At 49.8% G+C, this 22,073-nt stretch overlaps 1 protein-coding gene across 2 annotated transcripts in view; it reads right to left on the reverse strand.

Moving 5' to 3' along the window:
- The window catches only part of PRDM11 (PR/SET domain 11), a 44,363-nt gene extending 32,059 nt beyond the window's left edge, over positions 1-12,304 (reverse strand). For both annotated transcript variants that reach the window (XM_028153582.2, XM_054725158.1), the window contains exons 1-3: positions 12,186-12,304; positions 11,705-11,808; positions 10,892-11,154 (exon numbers count right to left, since the gene is read on the reverse strand). In XM_028153582.2, the coding sequence (XP_028009383.2) occupies positions 10,892-11,154; positions 11,705-11,808; positions 12,186-12,304 (486 nt within the window). The remainder of the gene's footprint in view (positions 1-10,891; positions 11,155-11,704; positions 11,809-12,185) is intronic.
- Positions 12,305-22,073: the final 9,769 nt, after the last annotated feature.

The raw sequence follows: 22,073 nt of genomic DNA on the forward strand, positions 1-22,073 counted from the left end.
AGACACACAAATCTTTTAGTGCCCAATAAATGGCAGCTATTGTTGTTGCTATTGTGTTATCATCACGCAACAACCCGACCTAGCACTTGCTGAGGACCCCCCCCCCCCCCCCCGGAGGTTTAGGGGTACTGAAATAGGCTCGAGGGGTGTAGATCAGGCAAGACCTCTACTGGAGGAACTTTCAAACATGAGAAAACCCCAAATTCCCTATGATTAAAGCTAGGAAGTTTACTAGAAATTAGCGTTTCTCAACCTAGGGTCTTTGGATATAGTCTGAAAGTTCTAAAAATTTTTCATTCGATGTTTTCATTTAAAAATATCAACATGAGGAACTAACCACGAGACTTCCATCCACACAAAAGCATTGTGCTGTGACCGAGTTGGCACTTGTGGTAGACGGAATGCTTGGCCCCAGTTCTGGCCCCTCCCTATCGCCCTTGGCCCCTTGGCCGGATGGATGACTCTGCAGTAGTTTGCTCCTTGACCTTGGATTCAGCCAGATTATTTGTTTGGCCAATGGGATGTTAACACACATGATGCAAGCAAAGGCTTGAAATGTGCTTGTGAGGATGGCCTTGCCCTCCAGGGCCTCTGCCTTTGCCAGAAGCGTTTTCCCAGGGAGGCCCTGCCCCTCCGGTCTGAGCCCAGAACAAGCACACGTGGAGCACACCTAGCTCCACCAGGAGGAGCCACACTCCCTGGACTGAAGCTGGAGGCAGAGCCGCCCAGCCACACCCAGCTAAGTCCACCCAGCCAGTCGGCGGCACAGACATGGGCAAGAATAATGACTGTTGTTCTACACTGGGGTCAGCAGGCTAAATCCAGCCCGCCACCTGCTTTTGTACAGCCCACCGGCTAAGAATAGTTTGTACATTTCCAAATGGTTAAAAATAAATCGAAAGAGGACGATTTCATCGTGTGAAGATTCCTTGGAATTCCAATTTCAGTACCCGTCAATAAAGTGCCACTAGAACCTGCCCCACCTGTGGCTGCTCTCACACCACCATGGCAGAGTTGCGTAGTTGTGACAATACACTGCATGGTCCACAAAGCCTAAAACAGTGACTATCCGGCCTTTTACACAAAAAGCTGGCTGACCCCTGTTCTAGGCCACGGAATTGGGAGGTGGCTTGTTACACAGTAGCAGCTGACTGTACAACACCAGTTATTACTGATTAGCCTGTGAAGAAAGAACCGATGCAAACTTAATATGTACATGATGCATTTGGGCAAAAAAAACCCCAAGAAACACCATGGCAATTGCGCTAATGGACGATTTCCCAGGGTTTCAAAGAGACAAAGAAAATAAAGATACCCACAGGCGCATAGGATGCCAAAGGCTGAAGAATCTGTCTCTGTCGTCACTACCGTGGCCAACCTAGTCCCCAGAAAACATCATCCAACACGGTAAGCTGACTTTCTTCATTTGAAGTCTGTTGGTTTGTGTAGTTCTTGTTCATTTAATGTTTGCAAATCTGTCGTGGTTTTATAGTTGTTTAAAAGCTATACGATGTTTTATTTCTATCTAGCTTTAGGTGTACACCTTTTTAAGTAACATTAGAATACAATTAATATAATGTTGGGACCCCATGAACATTAAAAGTCACCTGAGCACAACACAAGTGAGGGACAGCTATCATGTTATATTTTTATATTTAATATGCTACCATGTTATATTTTATGTATCCTCTACTGCTGTAGAGGTGCTCAGGAGACAAGGAATGAAGAAGGTCAAGTGTGGAACTGGTTCACAGGGAAATATTGGGCCGTTCAGCATAGTTTTTCATGGTCTACTTTGGTTCCAATAGCAAGACTTTGAGAATCACAGACAGGTTCAATAGCATTTTATATTTTTGGGGGAATCTTTGGTTTTATTTATGATCCCAAAACCAAACTACCAGCATTTATAAAATATTTCTGGTGTTAAGAGGAATCTTAGGATCCAGGTACATATTTTTACTCCTGGAAAGAGCTGATATTGAATCAAGAGTACCTTAAGGTCCATAATAACATCTTAGAACAGGAGAAAGGTGATTTTTTTCTAGCATCTTCTTTCATGTTTCCTTCTAAGCACACTCTACTTCTGCTATTCCCTGTTACTATACCCAGCCTCAACATTATACCTGTGCCCTTGGGCCTTTGTACATGCTGTGCCCACAGCTTGTGATTCATGTCCCCTCAATTCCTGACTCCGTAGGCCACTCATTTCAACTCATCCCTCAAAATCTTGGTCAGGCCTAGAGGCAAGAAAACCCCAATAACAATGTGCACACCTATCACTTGGAGATCCTGGTTTCTGAACACCATTACCCACTAACATGAATTAGAGCTCCTAAGAGAGATGGCTGGAACACCTTTTTGCATCAGAAAGTAAGGGAGTGCTCAAATAATAAGGAGAAGCCAGTGGGAACAAGCGCACACTGGTCAGTTCTAGAGCAATTTAAACATAAAAAAACAATGACAGTAACAGACTAGAACACATGGAAGAAAAGAAGAATTCATGAGTCCATACTGACACTAAAGATAAACTGTAAATGGGGGATGGGATGGGGTGAATTTGAGAACTTAAAAAATTTTTAATCACTGATTTTTAGAGAGAGGGGAGGGAGAGAAAGAAACATCAACATGAGAGAGAAACGTCAATTGGTTACCTCTCTCCCATACGGGGCCGAACAGTGGATCAAACCTACAACCTAGGCATGTGCCTTGACCAGGAATCAAACACTCAACCTTTCAGGGTACAGGACGACGCTCCAAACCAACTGAGCCACACTGGCCAAGCTGAGCATTTTTTTAAAAAAAACTTTTTTAAAAAAAAAAAGAATGTCAAGTAATAAATGTAGGAGGAATAGTTAAACATCATTTTAAACTATGAATAATAATTGATACAAGCAAGAATCATTAATCGTTGGTGAAACCATCTGGTAAAAGACAAACAAACTGACACCTATGCCTGCTGCCGTCCATGATGAGAAAGACACAATGTCTGTACCGAAACACTATAATCTGAATGGATCACGAGGAAACCATCAAAACTGTGGCACATTCTGCAAACAAGTGGCCTAAACTCTTCCCAAGTGTCGCGCTCACAGGGTGTGTGGGTATCCATTATACCATAACTCTCCTACAGGGTTGGCGATTTTCACAATAAAGAGTTCACAGCCATTAACCAACAAGCATGAAAAGCACTTGTTCACGCCGGTGCACCCAGACATGCCCCAACTGCCTCATTTGTCCCTTCTTTTCTTCCCAGACAAGCCCATTATTCCCCCCTTTTCTGGGCTCCCCCGCACTTGGTAAAAACTGCCCGTTGGCACGGATATCTCACGGCATCATAAATGTCTGCCTACACTTTCATCGATCCCCGTTACTTAGAGGTTTGCAGAGGCCCTGCCGTGAACCTTCGCACATCCAATTTCAAGTTTTAAAACAAATCCCCACTTTCGATAGAAGCTGGAATGGAAAACACTGCAACACCATTTCACGTCTGCGTCCCCCCAGGACAGTAGGAGTCTGGCGGGCAGAGAGGCCGACTGACAGCAGGTGAGCAAGCCCGCCACCCAGTCTCCTCCTCATGAGGACCTCCGGGAAGTCTCGTGTCCGGTGTCAGTACCCAGAAGGGCTGACCTGCTCAGGAGCTCCCTGGGACTTCTCACGTGAGGGACAGAACACGCTGGCAGCTGCCCAGGCTGGCCCTTCCCGGGGGCGGCCAGATGTGGACCCCACATACTAAAAGCGCATGTACAGGTCATTACGGTACACATTATTGGCCTCCTTCCTGGCTCCAATTAGGGCCTCCACCCTTGTTTTTCTTCCTTAATCTCTCCCCCAGTTTTAATATGCTATCATGTTATATTTTATGTATCCTGCTAGGCTGCCCTACATCCCTTCTGGAACAAGACTGGGTTCAAGTCAAAAACTGAAATAGAAACCCTGTGCGGGCCTCCTCTTTCTTCTGCCCCTTCACCGGACCACATGGTTGCATGGCCCTCCTCAAGCACCTCGTGCCTGAGCATCGGCTGCGGCCTGCTGTGTCTGAGGACAGCCTGGAGACCTGGCAATGATTGATGCAGTTTATAATTCCCACTGAGCTGAGAAAGCAAAACGAGGGGCCTTTCTTTTCTAAACAGCCTGAAGGGAGGACAAAGCTCCTTCCAAGGAGGCCAGGCCATGAAAGAGAGGTGCAAAGTGGAACTGGCCATTCGGTCCATCTAAATCCAGGCCACGTCTCTACACCACACCGCACGCACTAGGACCGGCATTCCCACTGGCTGAGGGGAGACGGAGAGGGCACGGGAAAGATGAACAGAACAGTCAACCAAGGCCAGGAGGTAGGGAAAGGTGAGGTGAGGAAGGGAAATGAAGAGGAACAGGAGGCGGAATGAGAGAGTGGGTTCTGGAGTCACATTCTCCCAATTCAGTGACTGTTTAGCTTTGTGAAGAATGACTCACCCTCACTAGGCCTCAGTTTTCTCAACTGTATAATGGGTAGAATAATATCTACTTCACAGAGGCATCACTAGGATCGAATGGGATCTTGCTATATAAGGTGCCGAGCAGACCCAGACACGGGATAAGTGCTCAATAAACATTAATTGCTATGCTACCATTAGTGCCACCATTTCTACTGGAGTACAGTGTACACGCTGAGGAGTTGTGGGAGGAAATATGTGGTGTTGGATGGGGGCCAGAGTTTTTGAAGGCAGCAGAAGGTCAGGAAAGGACATCAAGTATGGCTTTGGAACAGTATTTGATAAATGAATGCAGTTTATTTAGAATGTGGGGCTTCCAGATCCTGATCCAACCCATTTGAGACACACACACACACACACACACACACATATACACACACACACATACACACACACACACACACACACACACACACTCACTCACACACGGGCCCTGCTTTCTTGAGCCATTTTGCATATTTGTTCTCTCTGGGCCTTTGAGGCCTCTTCTCTGGATCGCGAAGGTCAAAGCCTTCACGTGCGACCTCCAGCCACTCCCTCCCCTCTTCCATCCACATGCTATAGCTCACGGTCCTAGAAAGGAACCTGCAGGGGTTCAGCCTGCTGGCCTCTGGCCCCACCCTGGCACCATGGGCCATGCCCACCCCTGACCAGTGGAGCCGGTCTATGACCAGGCTGCAACCCCAGAGCTTCCTAGTCTCCCTTTCCTCCAGACCCCAGACCCATGCCTGGCTGTATACCTGGGAAGCTGCCTGCTTTACAGACCCCAGCTTGCCTGGCTGCGCTGTCCCCAGGTGCAGACTCTGACTGTGGCGGGGAAGAAGGGGATCCTAGCAACCCTTCCCGGGGCATGGCCCTAGATTTTCTCCCCCAAGATTTCCCTGCAGGAAGCCCACAGCCTCCTCTGTTGAACTTCTACCCATCCTTCAAGACCCATCTCCAGTCTGCCCTGCCAAAACCAATCCCCCCTCCCTGCCCTATAGCACTACAATCACCAGCAACACTCCGCCTGCATATTACTTGATTGGGAATAAGCTGCCCCCTTCCTCATCCATCTCGGCCATAGGTGGACCACAGGTTCTGGAAGAACATGGAGCAAACCGCATGCATTTCTGGTAGCCCCAGAGCTCCCCACTCAGGGCCCAGTGCTTGGCAGTGGCTCTGTGTCTGTGAGGTTGGACACATAACCACACTCGCTGATCCACCTCCTGACATGTCTTTCCCTGAAGGAATTCCTTAAGGCCCCTTGGCGTCATGGACAGGGGCTATCTTTGAAGGAGCCCAAGTCTCCCATGTACCAGCTATGAGAGTTGGGGCCACTTGACCTCTTTGGTCCTGGGTGCCCTCATCTGAACAAGAGGGCAGCAACCTCCCACTGTGGGACTGTTGTGAGGAGGAATGTAGTATGCACTTGGCACATAATAATTGCTCAGTGAGCAGCCAGACTTATAAAATAAGCCAACCATCCTCGCTGGGCCCCTCAACTCACCCCCCACTCATTCACCTCTCAGTCCATAGCAATGTGGCTTTTGCTGGGAAACGGCCCCTGCCTAGGACACCGGGACCTGTGTGCTGCCTGAGCCACGTGTGCTCTCAGGCCTCAAGCTTCTCACCCTCCACAGCACTGACCCCACGGCCACCCTGTCCTAGGGCTCCAGTTGCATAAATGCAAACATTTATTTGCTTAGTTTCCCCTATATCCGCTGGGCTGCAGGCCCACACACACCAGTGAGCCTCTGGGCAGCTCCACCTGGGCACCTGCTGGGCACCTCCCAGCCTGAATTCGCCTTCTCCATTCTCCTCAGTGTCAGACCACCACTCTCTACCTCTCCGCACGTCTTCGCTGATGGCCCCAAAACACGTAAGCCCACTGGCTTAGTTTCCTATCGCTGCTGTGACAAACCTCCACAAACACGGTGGCTTAAAACAACACACATTCCTTATCTCTCAGTTCTGGAGATCCTAAGTCCCAAAATCAAGATATGAGCAGGAATGCGTGCTTTCTGGAAGCTCCAAGAAAGAATGTGTTTCCTTGACCTTCCTGGCTTCTACAGGCTGCCTGCCCCCCGGCTCCTTCCAGTATCTCCAAGGTCAGCAGGAGAGCATCTTCCCATCTTTGGTCTCTGACCCTGACTCTCCTGCCTCCCCTTATAAACATGCATGTCATTACATTAGGCCACCGGGTAATCCAAGACCATTTCTCCATCTCAAGATCCTTAATATAATCACATCTGCAAAGTCCTTTCTGCTACGTAAGATAACACAGTCACAGGTTCTGGGGATCAGGACATGGGCATCCTTGGAGGGGTATTATTTGGCCAACTATCCTTATCTCCCTCCATCTGCTCCAAACCTCTAGGGTATTCCTCCCATGACAGAAAAAAAAAAAAAATGCTGACCCACCTCCTTCCCATATCCAGTGTCTCCATCTGAACATTCTCAGGCAATATAAAAGCTTATCCATCATGCCTTATCTCTACTCTAAGACTCCTTCACTGGGTTCCTTAAGAATGTTCAAGTCTGTCATTGACAAACACCTTCGACCCCATGTCTCCCTCCAGCCATCACCTTGCCTATGTCCTGTCTCTCTCCTTGCTTCTTATCTCTCAACTAGAGGCCTGGTGAATGAAATTCGTGCACGGGGGGCTGGAGGGGAGGGGTGTCCCTCAGCCCAGACTGTACCCTCTCCAATCTGGGACCCCTAAAGGGATGTCCGACTGCCCGTTTAGGCCCGATCCCAAAAGGCCTAAACGGGCAGTCAGACATCCCTCTCACAATCCAGGACTGGTGGCTCCCAACCGCTCGCCTGCCTTCCTGCCTGATTGCCCCTTACCACTTCTACCTGCCAGCCTGATCACCCCCTAACCACTCCCCTTGCCAGCCTGATCAATGCCTAACTGCTCCCCTGCCGATTGCCCCTAACTGCCCTCCCCTGCTGGCCTGGTCGCCCCTAACTTCCCTCCCTTGCCAGCCTGGTCACCCCTAACTGCCCTCGCCTGCCAGCCTGATTGCCCCTAACTGCCCTCCCCTGCTGGCCCAGTCACCCCTAACTGCCCTCCCCTGCCAGCCATCTTGTGTCCACATGGGGGCGGCCATCTTGTGTGTTGGAGTAATGGTCAATTTGCATATTACCTCTTTATTATATAGGATCAATCGTCTGAGAAGTGACTCTACTGCTCACCTCCATTCTAATAAGGTTTCCATCTCATCACTCTTCTGCAGGGGTTCTCCTGTGCAGTACTATTGGCATTGGAGGCCAGATCATTTTTTGTTGCAGGAGGCAAGCCTATGCACTATGAAACACTGAGCAACATCCTGGCCTCTACCTTCTAGATGCCCATGGTATATCCCCATCCTGAATTGTAATGGCCAAAAATGCCTCCAGACTTTGCCAAATGTCCCATGGGTGGGGGAGAGCAGAGCAAATTACTCCAGATTGAGGACTATTATAATAACAGCTCTTGCTAAAGTCACCAATGACTTCCCTGACACGAAATCCAATGGACACTATTAAGTCCTTCGCTTGCTTGGCTTCTCAGAAGAAATTGACATTATTAGCCCTTCTGGGCTCCTACCCGCAGGCTGCTCTTTCTCTGTCTCCCTTCCAGCATCAAGCAACCCTTCTGAATCACTAACTGTTGACATTCCTCAAAGCTAAGTCATAAGCCCTCTCCATCTCTCATTCAGCCTGTTTTCCCTGGAGGTGCCCTCCACACCCTGACCTCTCTGACCATTTCTGCCCAGGTGACTTCAGAAGTGACACTTCTATACCTCCTTTCCAAGCGCTAAACCCCCATATCAAAATGCCTATGTGACATCGTCACTAGGATACCTTGATGTCACTCCAACTCAACAAGTCCAAAACCAAGATCTTTCCCTCATCCCAGTCCCCCTCTGGCAATTCCCACCAACTCAACAAGTCCAAAACCAAGATCTTTCCCTCATCCCAGTCCCCCTCTGGCAATTCCCATTACTCAGAGAAAGGCACCATCCCTGACTTGTTGGGAGAGGACACTGCAGGGGTTGTTCTAGACGCTTCCCTCTTCCTTACTTAGGGCAAATAGTTTATTTACAAGTCAAATCTCTTTCATCTTTAAAGCAGTTCACAAACCACTTCACGTGTCTCCATGTTTCTGCTCCCACCCGAGCCCAAGCCCCTGATATTGTCGACTTTGAGAATAACCACGGCACTCTAAACAGGGTGTGGGCATCCATTCTTGACCAATGCCCTCACCATCCCCATCAGTTCTCCATGCTGTGGCCAAAGTTCTTTAAACTAAAGAACAAAAGTCCCAATTTGGACCACTGGGCTCTACAATGGCCAAGTCTTCATCACCTCCTCCAGGCCCCTGTGTTGGCTGCACGCCAGGCACACTGGCCTTCTTCCTGTTGCTCAAAAATGTTGTGCTCTCTTGCCTCAGGGCTTTGCATATGCTGTTTCTGGATGCCCCTCATCCATCTTCACCTGGTGCGTATTCTCTTCCTTCCATCCCAGTTCAACTAGTAGGAAGCCTTCCCTGACCTCTGGCCACATGCATTTTCTTGGTTGTTCACTTTTCTCTTAGCCACTCTCTCCATTACCTTCCAGAGCCCTAATTTTCTATTTATTTATCTTATTCTTTTGCCCATTCCCTCTTCGCTACAGTAAACAGGGCAGGACCGATGTCTGATCTGGCCCACCATTTGTACCCCAGGGCCAGCCCATCACCTGGCACAAAGGAGATCATCAACAAGTGTTTATTTAAATGCATAATGAATGATCTTTCTACCCCCTAGCCTGCCTTTCTCTACTGTCCCACATCCCCCATCTCTGTTCAAGCTTGACTCCTGAGAGTTGTCTTGGATAATTCTTCCTCTTTATATCTTTGAAAACCCTTCTTCCTCACCTCCACATCCCATCTATCACTAAATCTTGGAGATTCTCCCTCCTAAATCTCTCTCAAATATGCCCACCTCTAGCACCTGCATTTAAACCACCATCTTTCCTTACCCCCATCCCAGCTTCCCACTTAGAATCCCAATTCTTGGAGTCACGCCTCTGCTTGAAATGCTTCAATGGCTTCCCCTGGCCCACAGGAGGGACGATGCACCGGCCCTGGCTTATGAGATGCAGCAGGATCTGGCCCCTGCCTCCCTCTCTTTCTTATTTATTTTTTAATCCTCACCCAAGGAGTAAGGATATTTTTTTTTTTTTAATATTTTTTATTGAGGTATTATATGTGTACATATCTTACCATTAAGTAAAGATATTTTTTCATTGATTTTTAATGAGAGTGGAAGGGGGAGAGAGAGAGACACATCGCTGTGAGAGAAACACATCAACTGGTTGCCTCCCATACCACACATACCCGACAGGCCTGGGGGTGGGGACTGGACCTGCAACCAAGGTATGTGTCCTTGACCGGGAATTAAACCTGTGACCCTCCAGTGCATAGGCCCATCATACTCTACACACTGAGCTACTCTGGCCTGGGCTCCCTTTCCTTGCCATGCTGCCTCCCAGGCTCATTGCTATTGCCGCACAGGACTTCATGGAATTACTCTCTCAGCTGTTCTGTCTCCAGGGAGCATTTTTCCATCCCCTTCTATTACTGCTATTCACTCTTCCAATCTCAGGCTAAAGAAAGTCTTGCCCAAACCCCTCGTGTAGGCGAACAATAATAATAATAGCTGATATTCTCTGAGTACTTACTAAGGGCAAGCATAACTCTAAGAACTTTACAGTTTTGACTCATTTAATCTTCACCATCAACTACGATTATCCTGTTACAGAACAGGCACAAAGAGGTTAAATGACTCGTCCAAAGTCGAGTAGATAGTAAATAGCAAAGCTGGGTGACATATTGAACTTGGGCTCCAGGGCCCAAATCCCCGAACACTGTGAACACTGCCGCCTCCCGCTGCCCCCTTCAGTAGCAACGATCGCATATGCAAGTACTTGTTCAATGCCTGCTCCCCCTACTCCCTGGAGGCAGGGACCTTGTCTGTCTTATTGAAGGCTTTACCTCCAGCAACCAGCCCAGCACCTGACATTACTGCTTTTTTAGCTGAATGCCATGCTTTGCATCCCCACAGTCCCCAGCTCCAAGTCCCCAGCTCCAGAGGAGGGCGTGCACAAACCTTTCGTAAATGCCACCGAATGGCCCACCAGACACCCACAAGGAGGATTCACAGGGAAATCGCTCCACCACGGATTCTGCCGACTACCGCCAGATGAGCTCCTCGGCATGGGCCTCAGCCACCAAGGGTTGCAGCCACTTAGCTAGCACGCGGGGACAAGCAAGATTCATCACCCACCACTCCGGGAATGATGGCAAAAAGCTCTTGAGCCAGGCCGGGCCAGCAGATGGCTCCCCCTGCTGGTTCCCTTTCATGTTCCTTGGCACCCTCTCACATGGCACTGCCCAGGGGACACTCACCAGCCAAGAGAAGAAGCCAGCTGATTTGTCTTGGGTGGAGATCTGTCCCTCATAAGGGCCGAAGATGTGGCCTTTGGGGATAACCTCATTTATGCATCGCACGTCATTCTCCCCATTGGCGTCCTTGACCACCTCCATGCCCTGGGGGATGGTGAGGGCGGCCCGGTCTGGGAGGCCCACAGGCACCGGCGTGTCGGACACAAACACAGGGGGACCATGTTTCGGGCATTCATCCACAAAGTACTCCTGACAGGACTCGCAGACTGGAGGGAGAGAAAGAGGAGGAATTCGGTTGTTGGGGGAGGTAGGACCCCCATGGAGGAGGCTGAAGGGCTGATGGGAAGCCCACCCTGAGACCAGCAAGGGCAATGGAAAGCACTGCCTGGCACTACCGAGCCCAGCCCTGGCTCCACCCCAGCCAGCTACGGGATCCCTGAGTCCTCAGTAGCAATAACCCAGTATCTTCCCTGGGGGCTCAAGGACATGCCTGCCAACAAGGAAGCCAGTAACTGCCTTTGTTTCAAGTTTGAAAAACTGGAAGAAAGAGCATGCTCTGGAATCAGATAGCTCTGGGTTTGAATGCAACTGTGCATCTGTGGGCTGTGGGACCTGGAAAACGCCTCAGTCTCCTGACCTGGAAAATGGGACCAATGACAACCATCTCAATGGCTAATGGGGCAATTAACTGAGGCGTGAATCTGTGTCTGGCGCCTATCATTAGTATTAGCCCTGCAAATTCCCTAAGCGAGATGGGGTCAGGGGTTAGGGGTGAAGGGAGGAGTAGCCCAGGAAATAGCCCCAAGCTCCACTTACACCAGAAGTCCACTTGCTGGAAACTTTTGGGCATGATGAGGTCACGCTTCCCCTTCAGTCTCTTGGGCTCCACTTCCATGGCCGAGGGGTCTGGTCTCCTAGAACTGTCCAGGACAGGGGCCGTGAAAGAGAGCAAAGAAGCCATCGGAGAGGGAGAGGGTGGCGGCTAGAGAAGCCGAGGACCTGGTCAGGAGGCCACAGGTACTGGGCAGGAGGAGGAGGAGCCCCAGTCAGCCTGCCTGTGCAGGGGTCAGTACAAAGGTGGAGAGGGAGGTGCCTGAGACCTGGGCCCAGGCCTTCCTGGCCGCTGCTTGGTTTTCTCGAAAGCCCGTGCTCACCTCTGGTCCCAAGAGCTGCGCGGAGCAGCATAAGGAACGTGGGCAGGGAATGGCAACTCTCCGTAGGGTCTCCCACCAACCCGATCCACCCAGCCAGTGATCCCCCCCCTTCTCCCTCTCCTGTCCCCACACAGGGGCCTCACCAGGGCTGGCCATACTCCTGGTCACGGAGAGGTGAGCAGACTTCTGTTTTCACCACGGTCACCATGTCCCCCACAGCTGCCTTGGTTTGCGCCAAACACTCCTTCATGTTCTCAGTCATTCTGTTCTGGGGATGGGAAGGCGGGACCAGCACAGGAAAAGGATCAAAGAGACAGGGGAAGAGGGGTGAGTGGTGGAGAGGGCAATCGGGGGTCCCGTGGAATCTGGTTACCCTCCCTGCCATCCCCAGAGGAAGCTCTTGAGAACACAGACAACAAAAACAGCTGTAGCCTGGCCAAGAGGAAATGCCATTTCTATCCCGGGCTGGTCCTGGGGACGACTGGAGCCACCAGCCCCATGGGGTCAGGGGCCAGGGGCAGCTCAGGCCAGGAAACAGGGCTGGATAGCACAGCCTGGACCCCAAAATCAAAGGGAAAAGGGTATGAGGAACCCGCAGGAGCCTCTGTACAAAACTCTGCAGTGGGGAGCTGAGGAGGGATCAAATCAAGTCCAGCGGGGACCAAGGGGAGCAGGCTGATGAAATGGGCCCTCAGTGCCTCCAGACAAGCCCCTAGTCCTGGGGCTGGCAGGGAATGCAGCCAGGCCCGCTTCGCCAGCTCTGAGCAGGTACAGGTGGGGCGTGGGGGTCCCCATGTGGGCTGGCCCTGACTCCAAGCTCCACCCTGCTATCTCTAGGGGAGTCTCCCCAGTTGCTGCTTACCGCCCTCTTCCACCACAGCGCCGCGCCGGGCTTCAGCCCCTCCCTCAGCACCCCAGGATCCTCATGCCAAGCCAGGGTGACTCTTCGGGTCAGCGCAGCGCGCAGCTCGGGCTGGGACCGCGCTGGCCCCGGGACTGGGCGAGCACCGTGTGTGACTCACTACTCAGGGCCCCGCTGGCCACACCCCTGCTCCTCGGCTAATCAGCCCCCTGCTCCCCACCGGGGCCCCAAAGCCAGCGGCGGCAGAGAGGGGTGTGGGGAAACAGGACGGCCTGCCCCCTCCTCGGAGCCGGCGAGGGCTGGGGGCGCGCGGAGGGGGGCGGGGGCCGCCCCAGCTGGGCCGACCTGCCCCGCTGCTGCCCCAGAGCCCGCGGGGCGTCCCGTCCGCGTGTCGGCGGGGAAAGTGTGATGGGTCGCGATCCGCCAGGGCCGCGCACGGACCGGACCCAGGGGCGGCGCGGGGGGCCGAGGAGGGCGCGGGCTGGCTCCTTCACTCTCACCAACCTTCCCGGTGGGGCGCTCCCTGCCTCCCCGGCCCGGCCCAGCCCAACGCCCGCCCCCCGCCCGCCAGGCCCGGCATTCCTTGCGGGGGCATGTGGCTTCTTGCCGGCCCCGGGGGCACGCAGTTGGCTGGCGGCCGGGAGGGGGGCGCGCGGGGAGCGGGAGGAAGCGAGCGCCCAGGAGGGGCGGGTTCGGGGGGGGGGGGGGCGCTGCTGGGAGGAATTCCAGCCCCTCCCGAGGGCTCGGCCCCCACGCGGGCCGGGGGGTGGGCGGCGGGCGGGCGCCTGGTGCGGGTGATAGCGCGGGGGAGGCTGGGCCCTGTGGCCTGCGGGTGGTGGAGCAGGTCTGCGAAATGCGCGCGCCCTCCAGGCCTCCGCCGCGGACCCACGCGGACTGCAGAGCCGCCTCCTGCGCCACCGCAGCGGCCACTGCCACCCGAGGGTCGCGCCCCGCACACAAGCCCCCTTCCCCACCTGTGCGGCCCAGGGTGGGGGGCCGGCGTCTGCAAGCTCGCCTGCCTCCCGCCAGCGGCTCCACGCTTGGTGCTAGGCCGACCTCATTGCCCATGGATGAACCCCAGCCACCCATGAGAGGCAGGAGCCTAGGGCGGGAAGGTGTCAAGTGGCTTGCCCACGGGCAAGCAGTCCACTGCTGGTGACGTCTGGACTGGAGCCTGGGGCCCCCTCGGATTATGTTGGAAACAGAACCCCCAAACTCAAGCGTGAGGTTTCAGGCCAGGTTTTCCTCCATGCCATACCGTTCTCGGGATGACCCGGATCACCTGGGGTGCGTTCAGGCCTCAACCCACATGTCCAGCTACCAGGCGGGAACAAGACCCAGTGGATTTGGAAGGGGTCACTGAACGCCCTGCCCAGAGGAGCGCTCTCTCTTGGATGGCAACGTTCACACACAAGCAACCGGAAGCCATTGCTCTGGTAGTTGGAAGCCTGGGTTCCAGAGCAGCTCCTCCTGTGTTCAAATCCCACTGGTTAGCTGTGTGCCCTGGGCAGGTGTTATGGACTGGATGTCCCCCCTTCCAATTTACATGTTGATGCCAGAAGGCCAATGTGCCTGCATTTAGAGGCAGGGTCTGCCTGGAAGGGATTCTGGTTCAATTACATCATAAGTGAGGGGCCCTAATCCAATAGGGCTGGTGCCCTTATAAAATGAGGAGACACCAGAGCTTGCTCTCTCCAGCAGGTGAGGACAGTGGAAAGGTAACAATCTGCAAACCAGGAGAAAGAAAGTTCACCGAATTAGTCAGCACCTTTCTCTTGGACTTCCCCGCCTGCAGAACTGTGAGAACTAAATGTCTTGTTTAAGCCACCCAGCCTGTGGCGTTTTGTTATGGCAGCTGAGCTAAGACAGCGGGTTATCTAACCTCTGTGCTCTGATTTCTTCATCTGGAAAATGTGGCAAGTATTAGATTCTGTCACAGACGTTTCCGTATTAGACCGAGGTGAGTTTGAAAGGAGCTGTGCAATTCCACGGAAGAAAGCTGATCAGGAAGGTGGGCACGAGGGACATCATAAAGGGGAGGGGGGAGGACTTTGAATTCTCTCCCCTGGATTGGATTTGCTCTTTTTTTTAAGCCGATCATTTGCACACTCTGGCATTATATTAGAAACAGAATGCTTGGGACCACTTTGCATTGGGCTTCCCTGCTTTGGCCCTGCTGCCCTCCACCAGCCCCACCTGTGTGCCATGCTCCACCCGGCCATGGAGCCTGTGAACTTGCTGTGTCCTCCACCTGCTCACGCCTGGAAACTCCTACCCCATCCTTCAGCTCTCACTGCACCCTCCCCGCCCAATACCCTCTCCAGCCTCATCTCCCTTTCCTCATGGAGTGTCACACTTAGAATGGTCTTTCATTAGCCTGATTATTTGATTAGTATCTGTTTCTCATAAGAGATTATAAGCTCCCCAAGGGCAGGGTGCAGTGCAGACCCTTTGCCCACCACTGAAGTGCCTGGCACCAGGGCAGAACTAGCCAAAGACAAGCCAAGTGCTAGGGCATAAACTTGAAGGAAGCACCCACTCTCAAGGTCATGTTTTGAATCTTCTCTGACAGGCCATGTGGGTGATGCTGGCATCGAGAGGCAGCGAGGTGCCGTGGAGAGTGTGATGGAATGAGACTCAGGAGGCCTGGAGCCTGATTTTGATAACAAAGTTGTAAAGTGGCCGTGGGCACATACCTTACCCTCTCTAGGCCTTGGTGTCTTCCTGGTATAAAGGAAATGACCATAATTGCCAGGTTATCCCCACGAGGAATAAACGAGATAAAGGCAGGGGAAGGCCTTGGAAAGAGCCAAGTGCTCTAGGTTTGTATGGAATGTTAACATCAATCCAGCTGCCCAGAGGCAAGGGCGTGGACAGGAGGAGGAGAGAGGACACAAGGGATGGAGGGGAAGAGAGACTATAAAGGAAGGAAGGGAAAAGACAGAAAAGTAGGTGATAGCGAGAGAATAAAAGATGGAGGGGGAGAAGGAGGAAAGAGGAAAGTGGAGAGAAACAAGTAGGTGGGAAGAGAAAGGAAGACAGAGAGAAGAAACAAGGCACACAGACATTTTTCTAAGTCTTGCATGGTCCCGGGAAAAGCATCCCCTTCTGAGGAAAGCATTCATTTGTATCTCAAAGTAGAGAGGTCTACAGGCCACTTCCTTTCATGTCTTATTTCTCATTTACAGCCCACCTTCATCACATAAAAGAATTGTGATGATTTAAAACACAAACACATATTCAACCGTTGAATAACCAGAGGCCTCCTGGAGAAAGAGTGATGCCAATTATACCAAGAATCTGTTTTAAGATAGTGACCTAGCTTGTCAGTCAGCTCTGAGCCTCCTAGCAGCTAAAGCAAAAAGGGAAACATGATGGGTTGCACAGTACTCATTTGACACCCATTTACTGACTGTCTGAACAATTAAGTTCTCTCCATTCTTAGAGGAGTCCAGTTGCCTAGAGAACCAGGATCAAGCCTCACTCGCATGACTGATGTGCATTAAAACTCCTTTCTGTGTCTGTAAGGAAGGCCACAGGGATGGGGGGGCGGAGAGGCGGGGAGAAATGGGATGTGGGAGGATCAAATGAATTTCCCTTTATGAAGAGAGAGAATATGGACTATGTCCTTCACTGAGTCTATCTCAGCAGGCGCTGTAAGGCCTGAGCAGGTGAAGCTCCAGAAACCATTTCTGCAGGCTGCTCTGACCCTGCTTGACCAGTGAGGGACTTGGGGGAGTGGTGGTGGGTGGGCCTCATGGAGGACTCCAAGCTGCTGGCAATGCTCCCTCTCAGCTGGCTCCTCTGAGTCTGGACATGCAGAGATTAGGCATGTTGCAAACCCAGCAATGAGATGCAAACCAAGAGGAGGGGGCCGAATGTGGCTCAGGAGCCTGCAGCTCTGTTTTCACCTTGGCAGCGTGCCAGGGTCCTGGAATGCCCAGCAGCCAGTGTGGCCAGAGGACTGGGAGTCTGTGCCCACTTGGTTTCCCTGGAGGCTGGCAACATGAGAATCTGGCAGGTCTGTTCTGGTACCACCACAGCATCCTCTGTTTGTGCCCTCTGATAACAAAGGAATAGATTAGGGGCCTGGCCAAGTCACACACTGACCTGGGCTGGGTGTCCTGAGCCCGAGGTGTCAGTGCTGGCTGTTCCATAAACTCTTTAGGTCTTGCCTTGCCCTGAGCCTCAGTTCCCCTTCCTGGAAGATATAAGGTCCAACACGGTTCTTAACAGTAAATCATGGGATTAATGGGGGAGAGCATGTAACTGTTACAAGGAGTTGTTGAGTGGAGAGAAAAAAATTATGACTTGAACTTATATATAAGATAGACTTGCAAGTATATGTAGATACTTTTGTGATGAGCAAAAGATTAAATTATTAAAAAGTGTTATTGGCCAAAACCGGTTTGGCTCAGTGGATAGAGCGTCGGCCTGCGGACTCAAGGGTCCCAGATTCGATTCTGGTCAAGGGCATGTACCTTGGTTGCGGGCACATCCCCAGTAGGGGGTGTGCAAGAGGCAGCTGATCGATGTTTCTCTCTCATCGATGTTTCTAACTCTCTATCCCTCTCTCTTCCTCTCTGTAAAAAATCAATAAAATATATATATATTTTTAAAAGAGCTGTTTAAAAAAAAAAAAAGGGTTATTGAACCAGGCCTGTGTGGCTCAGTGTTTGAGCATCGATCTATGAACCAGGAGGTCACGGTTTGATTCCCGATTAGGGCACATGCCCGGTTTCGGACTCAATCCCCAGTGTGGGACGTGTAGGAGGCAGCCAATCAATGATTCTCACTCATCATTGATGTTTCTATCTCTCCTTCTCCCTTCCTCTCTGAAATCAATAAAAATATGTCTTTTTAAAAGTGTTATGGAATTCATAGAAGCTCTAGGTCACCATGTGTTTTGTTACTCAACCAACACCAGGATGGCCACTCACAAGCTATGTGACCTTGAGAAAATTAATTAATCACTCCTGCACAGTTACTTGGTTTCCCCATCTGTCCAATGGGACTGTTATAAGAACCTATCTCATAGGGGCTGTTTTATGTAGCATAATGCCTGCCATATATTAAGATAATATACTAGTACTAGTAGACTTATAAAAGTTCTTATTATCATTCATTTTATTTATTACTAGAGGCCCAGTGCATGACATTTGTGCACTGGGGGAGGGGGAGAGGGTCCCTCAGCCTGGCCTGTGCCCTCTCACAGTCAGGGACCCCTTGGGGGAGGTCCACCTGCCGCAGAGGCTGGATAGGCTCCCGCCACCACCGCTGTGCTCACCAGCCGTGAGCCTGGCTTCTGGCTGAGCGGCACTTCCCCCTGTGGGAGCACACTGACCACCAGGGGGCAGCGCCTGCACTGAGCGTCTGCCCCCTGGTGGCCAGTGTGCGTCAAAGTGACCGGCTGTTCCACCGTTCGGTCTATTTGCATATTAGCCTTTTATTACATAGGATTTTGAAAGTCTAACAGACATCAGGTGGGCACACTGATGAAAATTTTTGACATTAAAAGAGGGCCTTCACAGCAGTATTTAAGTATCGTTTTTAAAGATACTTATCCCAATAGAAAAAAATGGAAAAGAACATGAAAAAGCAATTTGCAAAAGAAGAGAGACAAATAGCCAATATGCTTTATGGAAAATTGTAAAACTTTAATACTCAAGTAAAAATTAAAACAAATAAATATCACTTTTCTTCTATTAAGTTGGCAAAGATTAAAAATACATATTCAGTGTTGGCAAGAGTTTTGGGGGGAAATACCCTCCATGCCCTACTCATTAGAATATAAATTGGTCTATGCTTTCTGGAGGGCAATTTGGCAACATATATCAAATGAGCAAAACCTATCAGGAGCAATCCCCAGCCTAGGAACATCCTAAGGACATAATTATGTTATGTGTAAAGATTTACCCACCAGGTTGTCTTCTCCAACACTATTCTTAGTAGCAAAAAACAGAAAACAATGTAAACCTTGAAAATAGGAGAGAAGTTAACAGATAGCATAACAATGAAATACTAGACAGCAATTCACAATGCTTTGGAAAAATATTTATTGACATGGAAACACATGCTCAACATATTGTAAAATAAAAATGGAAGTTATGATTAAGTGAAAGAAGATAATTTAAAAAGGCCACATACTGTATGATTCCAACTATATGACATTCTAGAAAAGGTAAAACCATGGAGATAGTGAAAACATCAGTGGTTGCTAGGGGTTAGTTGGAAGGGATGCATAGGAGGAATATAGGATTTTCAGAGCAGTGAAAATACTCTGTATGATACTATAATGGTGGAAACATATCCCAAACCCATAGAATATACACCAAGACTGAACCTTAATATACACTATGAACTTGGGCCATTATGATGTGTCGATATAGGCTCATCAGTTGTTCAAAACGTACCACTCTGGAGTGGGATGTCCTTAATTGGGGAGTTGTGTGAGGACAGAGGGTATTTGGGAACTTACTGTACTATCTTCTTGATTTTGCTGTGAACCTAAAACTGCTCTACATAATAAAGTCTATTTTTAAAAAAAATGAAAACTATGAAAGGACAGATAATATCATTTAAAATGTATGTGTATAGCTATCTGGATTTGCATGCAGAGGTCTGGGAGGATGCATTCTGGGGTATCGATCACTAGTGGTTAGTTGCGGGAGAGAGATGTTAAAGAGAGAGTTCTGGTTTTTTTTGCTTGTGAGAAAAAGAATGTTCTTAAAAATTCTTTAAAGAAACTCCTTATATTCATTTAGTTTAGAAATTGCTAGAAAAGATATCTAAGGTTTTTCCAACGTTACTCACTGAGATCAAACTTATTGGTTAGGAGGAAGGAGAGACCCAGACATGTAAGTGGTACCAGATGCACAATTGATGAGTCAATCAATCAATCAATTGATCGATTGATCAATAAGGTCCCTGATATTTCCACCATGAAGCATCTCTGTTTTTCGTTTTCTGTATGATTCCCATTTTGAAAGATTTCTCTACTAAACAGACAGCATGCACTGTATAGGAATTCGTTCATTTTCCTAGTTTTTATACATAGTACACAGGTTATGCAATAACTAGGATTAACACACTAGTTAGTTGCTATCATTCTAAGTAAAAGCAAAGAAATTTGGCACAAACATTTACTTGTCCTGCTGACTAATATTAATTAATAGGGAACTGTTCAATATTCATTAAGCTTCTTTATGTTTTAAAAATAGGTCGGTGGATGGCCCTGGCTGAGTAGCTCAGTTGGTTAAGAGTGATGTCCTGATACAACAAGGTTGCAGGTTCGATCTCCGGTCAGGGCACATACAAGAATCAACCAATGAATGCATAAATAAGTGAGGCATCAAATTGATGTTTCTTTCTCTCTCCTTCCCGCCCCCCCTCTCAAAACTCAATGGATAAAGTAAAAAAACAGATTGGTGGAGAATACTATGCAGAAATGAGAATGAACAAACTCCAACTATATGCTATAGTATGGCTGAGTCATAATGCTGAGAAGAGAAATGAGACCCCAACGAGTACATAATGCATAATTCAATGTATATAAAGTTTAAAATAGGCAGAGCTAGGGCGTCAGAAGGAGAAGTGTGCATGGTAGTCCTTGGGGATAACTAAGAGGGACAGAAAGAGGGTTCTAGGATGCTGGTCATGCTCTATTGATCTTGACACTGCCCCCCCTGGGTGTGTTAAGTTTGTGAAAATATATTAAGCCAAGTACATATTATGTGCATTTTTCTATATGTACTTATATGCGAATAAAAACAAAAATATATGGGCAGGAGCCCTAGGGGCAAAGAACTCCCACGGGGGAACCTCTGGCCCTGCACGGCCTGATTGTGGACGTGGAGGAATGGTGGCCGATGGGGTTTCAGGCCTTCATCTACAGAGCAGTTCCCTCTGAGCATCAGCAGTGAGCTGCCCGAGGACAATAGAACATAGTCTCCAGGGTGGTTTTGGTCCCTCCTGCAGAACCTAAAGATAAAAAAGGTGGACTCCAACACAGGCAAAACTTCTATTAAGAGGGGGTTGGGAGAAGCATGTAAAGGTTTGAGAGTCGAGTCGAGGAGGTAGTTAAGGGTGGCAACTTTTTCATGCGTTTGCTTCTCACAGAGGACACTGCTGGGGGCTCACCTGGATCCCCTTCGCCCTTCCCTCCCCACTTAACAGACCTGGACAGCGTTCAGGTGCCACACCTCCCCCCCCACTGAGATTCAGGAGAAGCTGAGCCCACTCTCAGCTCCAGGGTGGGCTCCAACTAATGGAAGCCAATTGTTGTAATACCATCCCCCTTCCCAATTAGATCATGAACCTGGCCTTTAACTAATCACCTTGTCATCTCCTGACATGACACCTGACCTACTTAGGCCCATCACAGGATGGGAAGAACTTTTACTTCATGAGTCAAAGGAGAAAGCACACAGCCATTGTTGCGAATGGCAGCCTTGTCCTGCAGAGGACCCTGGCAGGAAACACCTTTAGGACAAAGCTAGGGCATCAGAGGAGCGGGAAGGTGTGGCAGAATTAGAAATAGGTTTGGTCTTTGTCCCCAGTTCCTGGCACAGAGCTCCTAAAAACCCTGGAATTTCCTAAGTAATACAGATGTCTTTTGTTATTAATAAAGAGCCCCTTTCCATCACACCTGAGTTTATGCTAACGAGGTGACGTAGGGTTGGGCCCCTAGGTACCCTCAGGATGCGGCCGGTCATCAGAAAGACTGAGTGATTAGAGTTAGAACTTTCAGCCCCGCCCACTGGCCTCCTAGGAGAGGAGGGGCCTGGAGATTGAGCTCTACAAAAAAAAGTTTAATTGAGTTATAATTGACATAAAAACATTATATTAGTTTCAGGTGTACAACATAATGATTTGATATTTGTATATATTGTGAAATGATCACCACAAAAATCTAATTCACATCTGTCACCACACGTAGTTACAGGATTTTTTTCTTGTGATGAGAACTTTTAAGATGTACTCTCTTAGCAACTTCCAAATATGCAATACAGTCATATTAACTAGTGTCCATGTTCTGACGTTACATGCTGTACAATACTTATTTTAACTGAAAGTTCATACCTTTTGTCTCTCCACCCACTCCTCCTACAACCAACCCCTGCCCCAGCCCCAGCCTCTGGCAACCAACAATCTATTGTCTGTATTTATG

Source organism: Eptesicus fuscus, chromosome 13, assembly GCF_027574615.1.
Source record: "Eptesicus fuscus isolate TK198812 chromosome 13, DD_ASM_mEF_20220401, whole genome shotgun sequence".
Classification (NCBI taxonomy): Eukaryota; Metazoa; Chordata; class Mammalia; order Chiroptera; family Vespertilionidae; genus Eptesicus; species Eptesicus fuscus.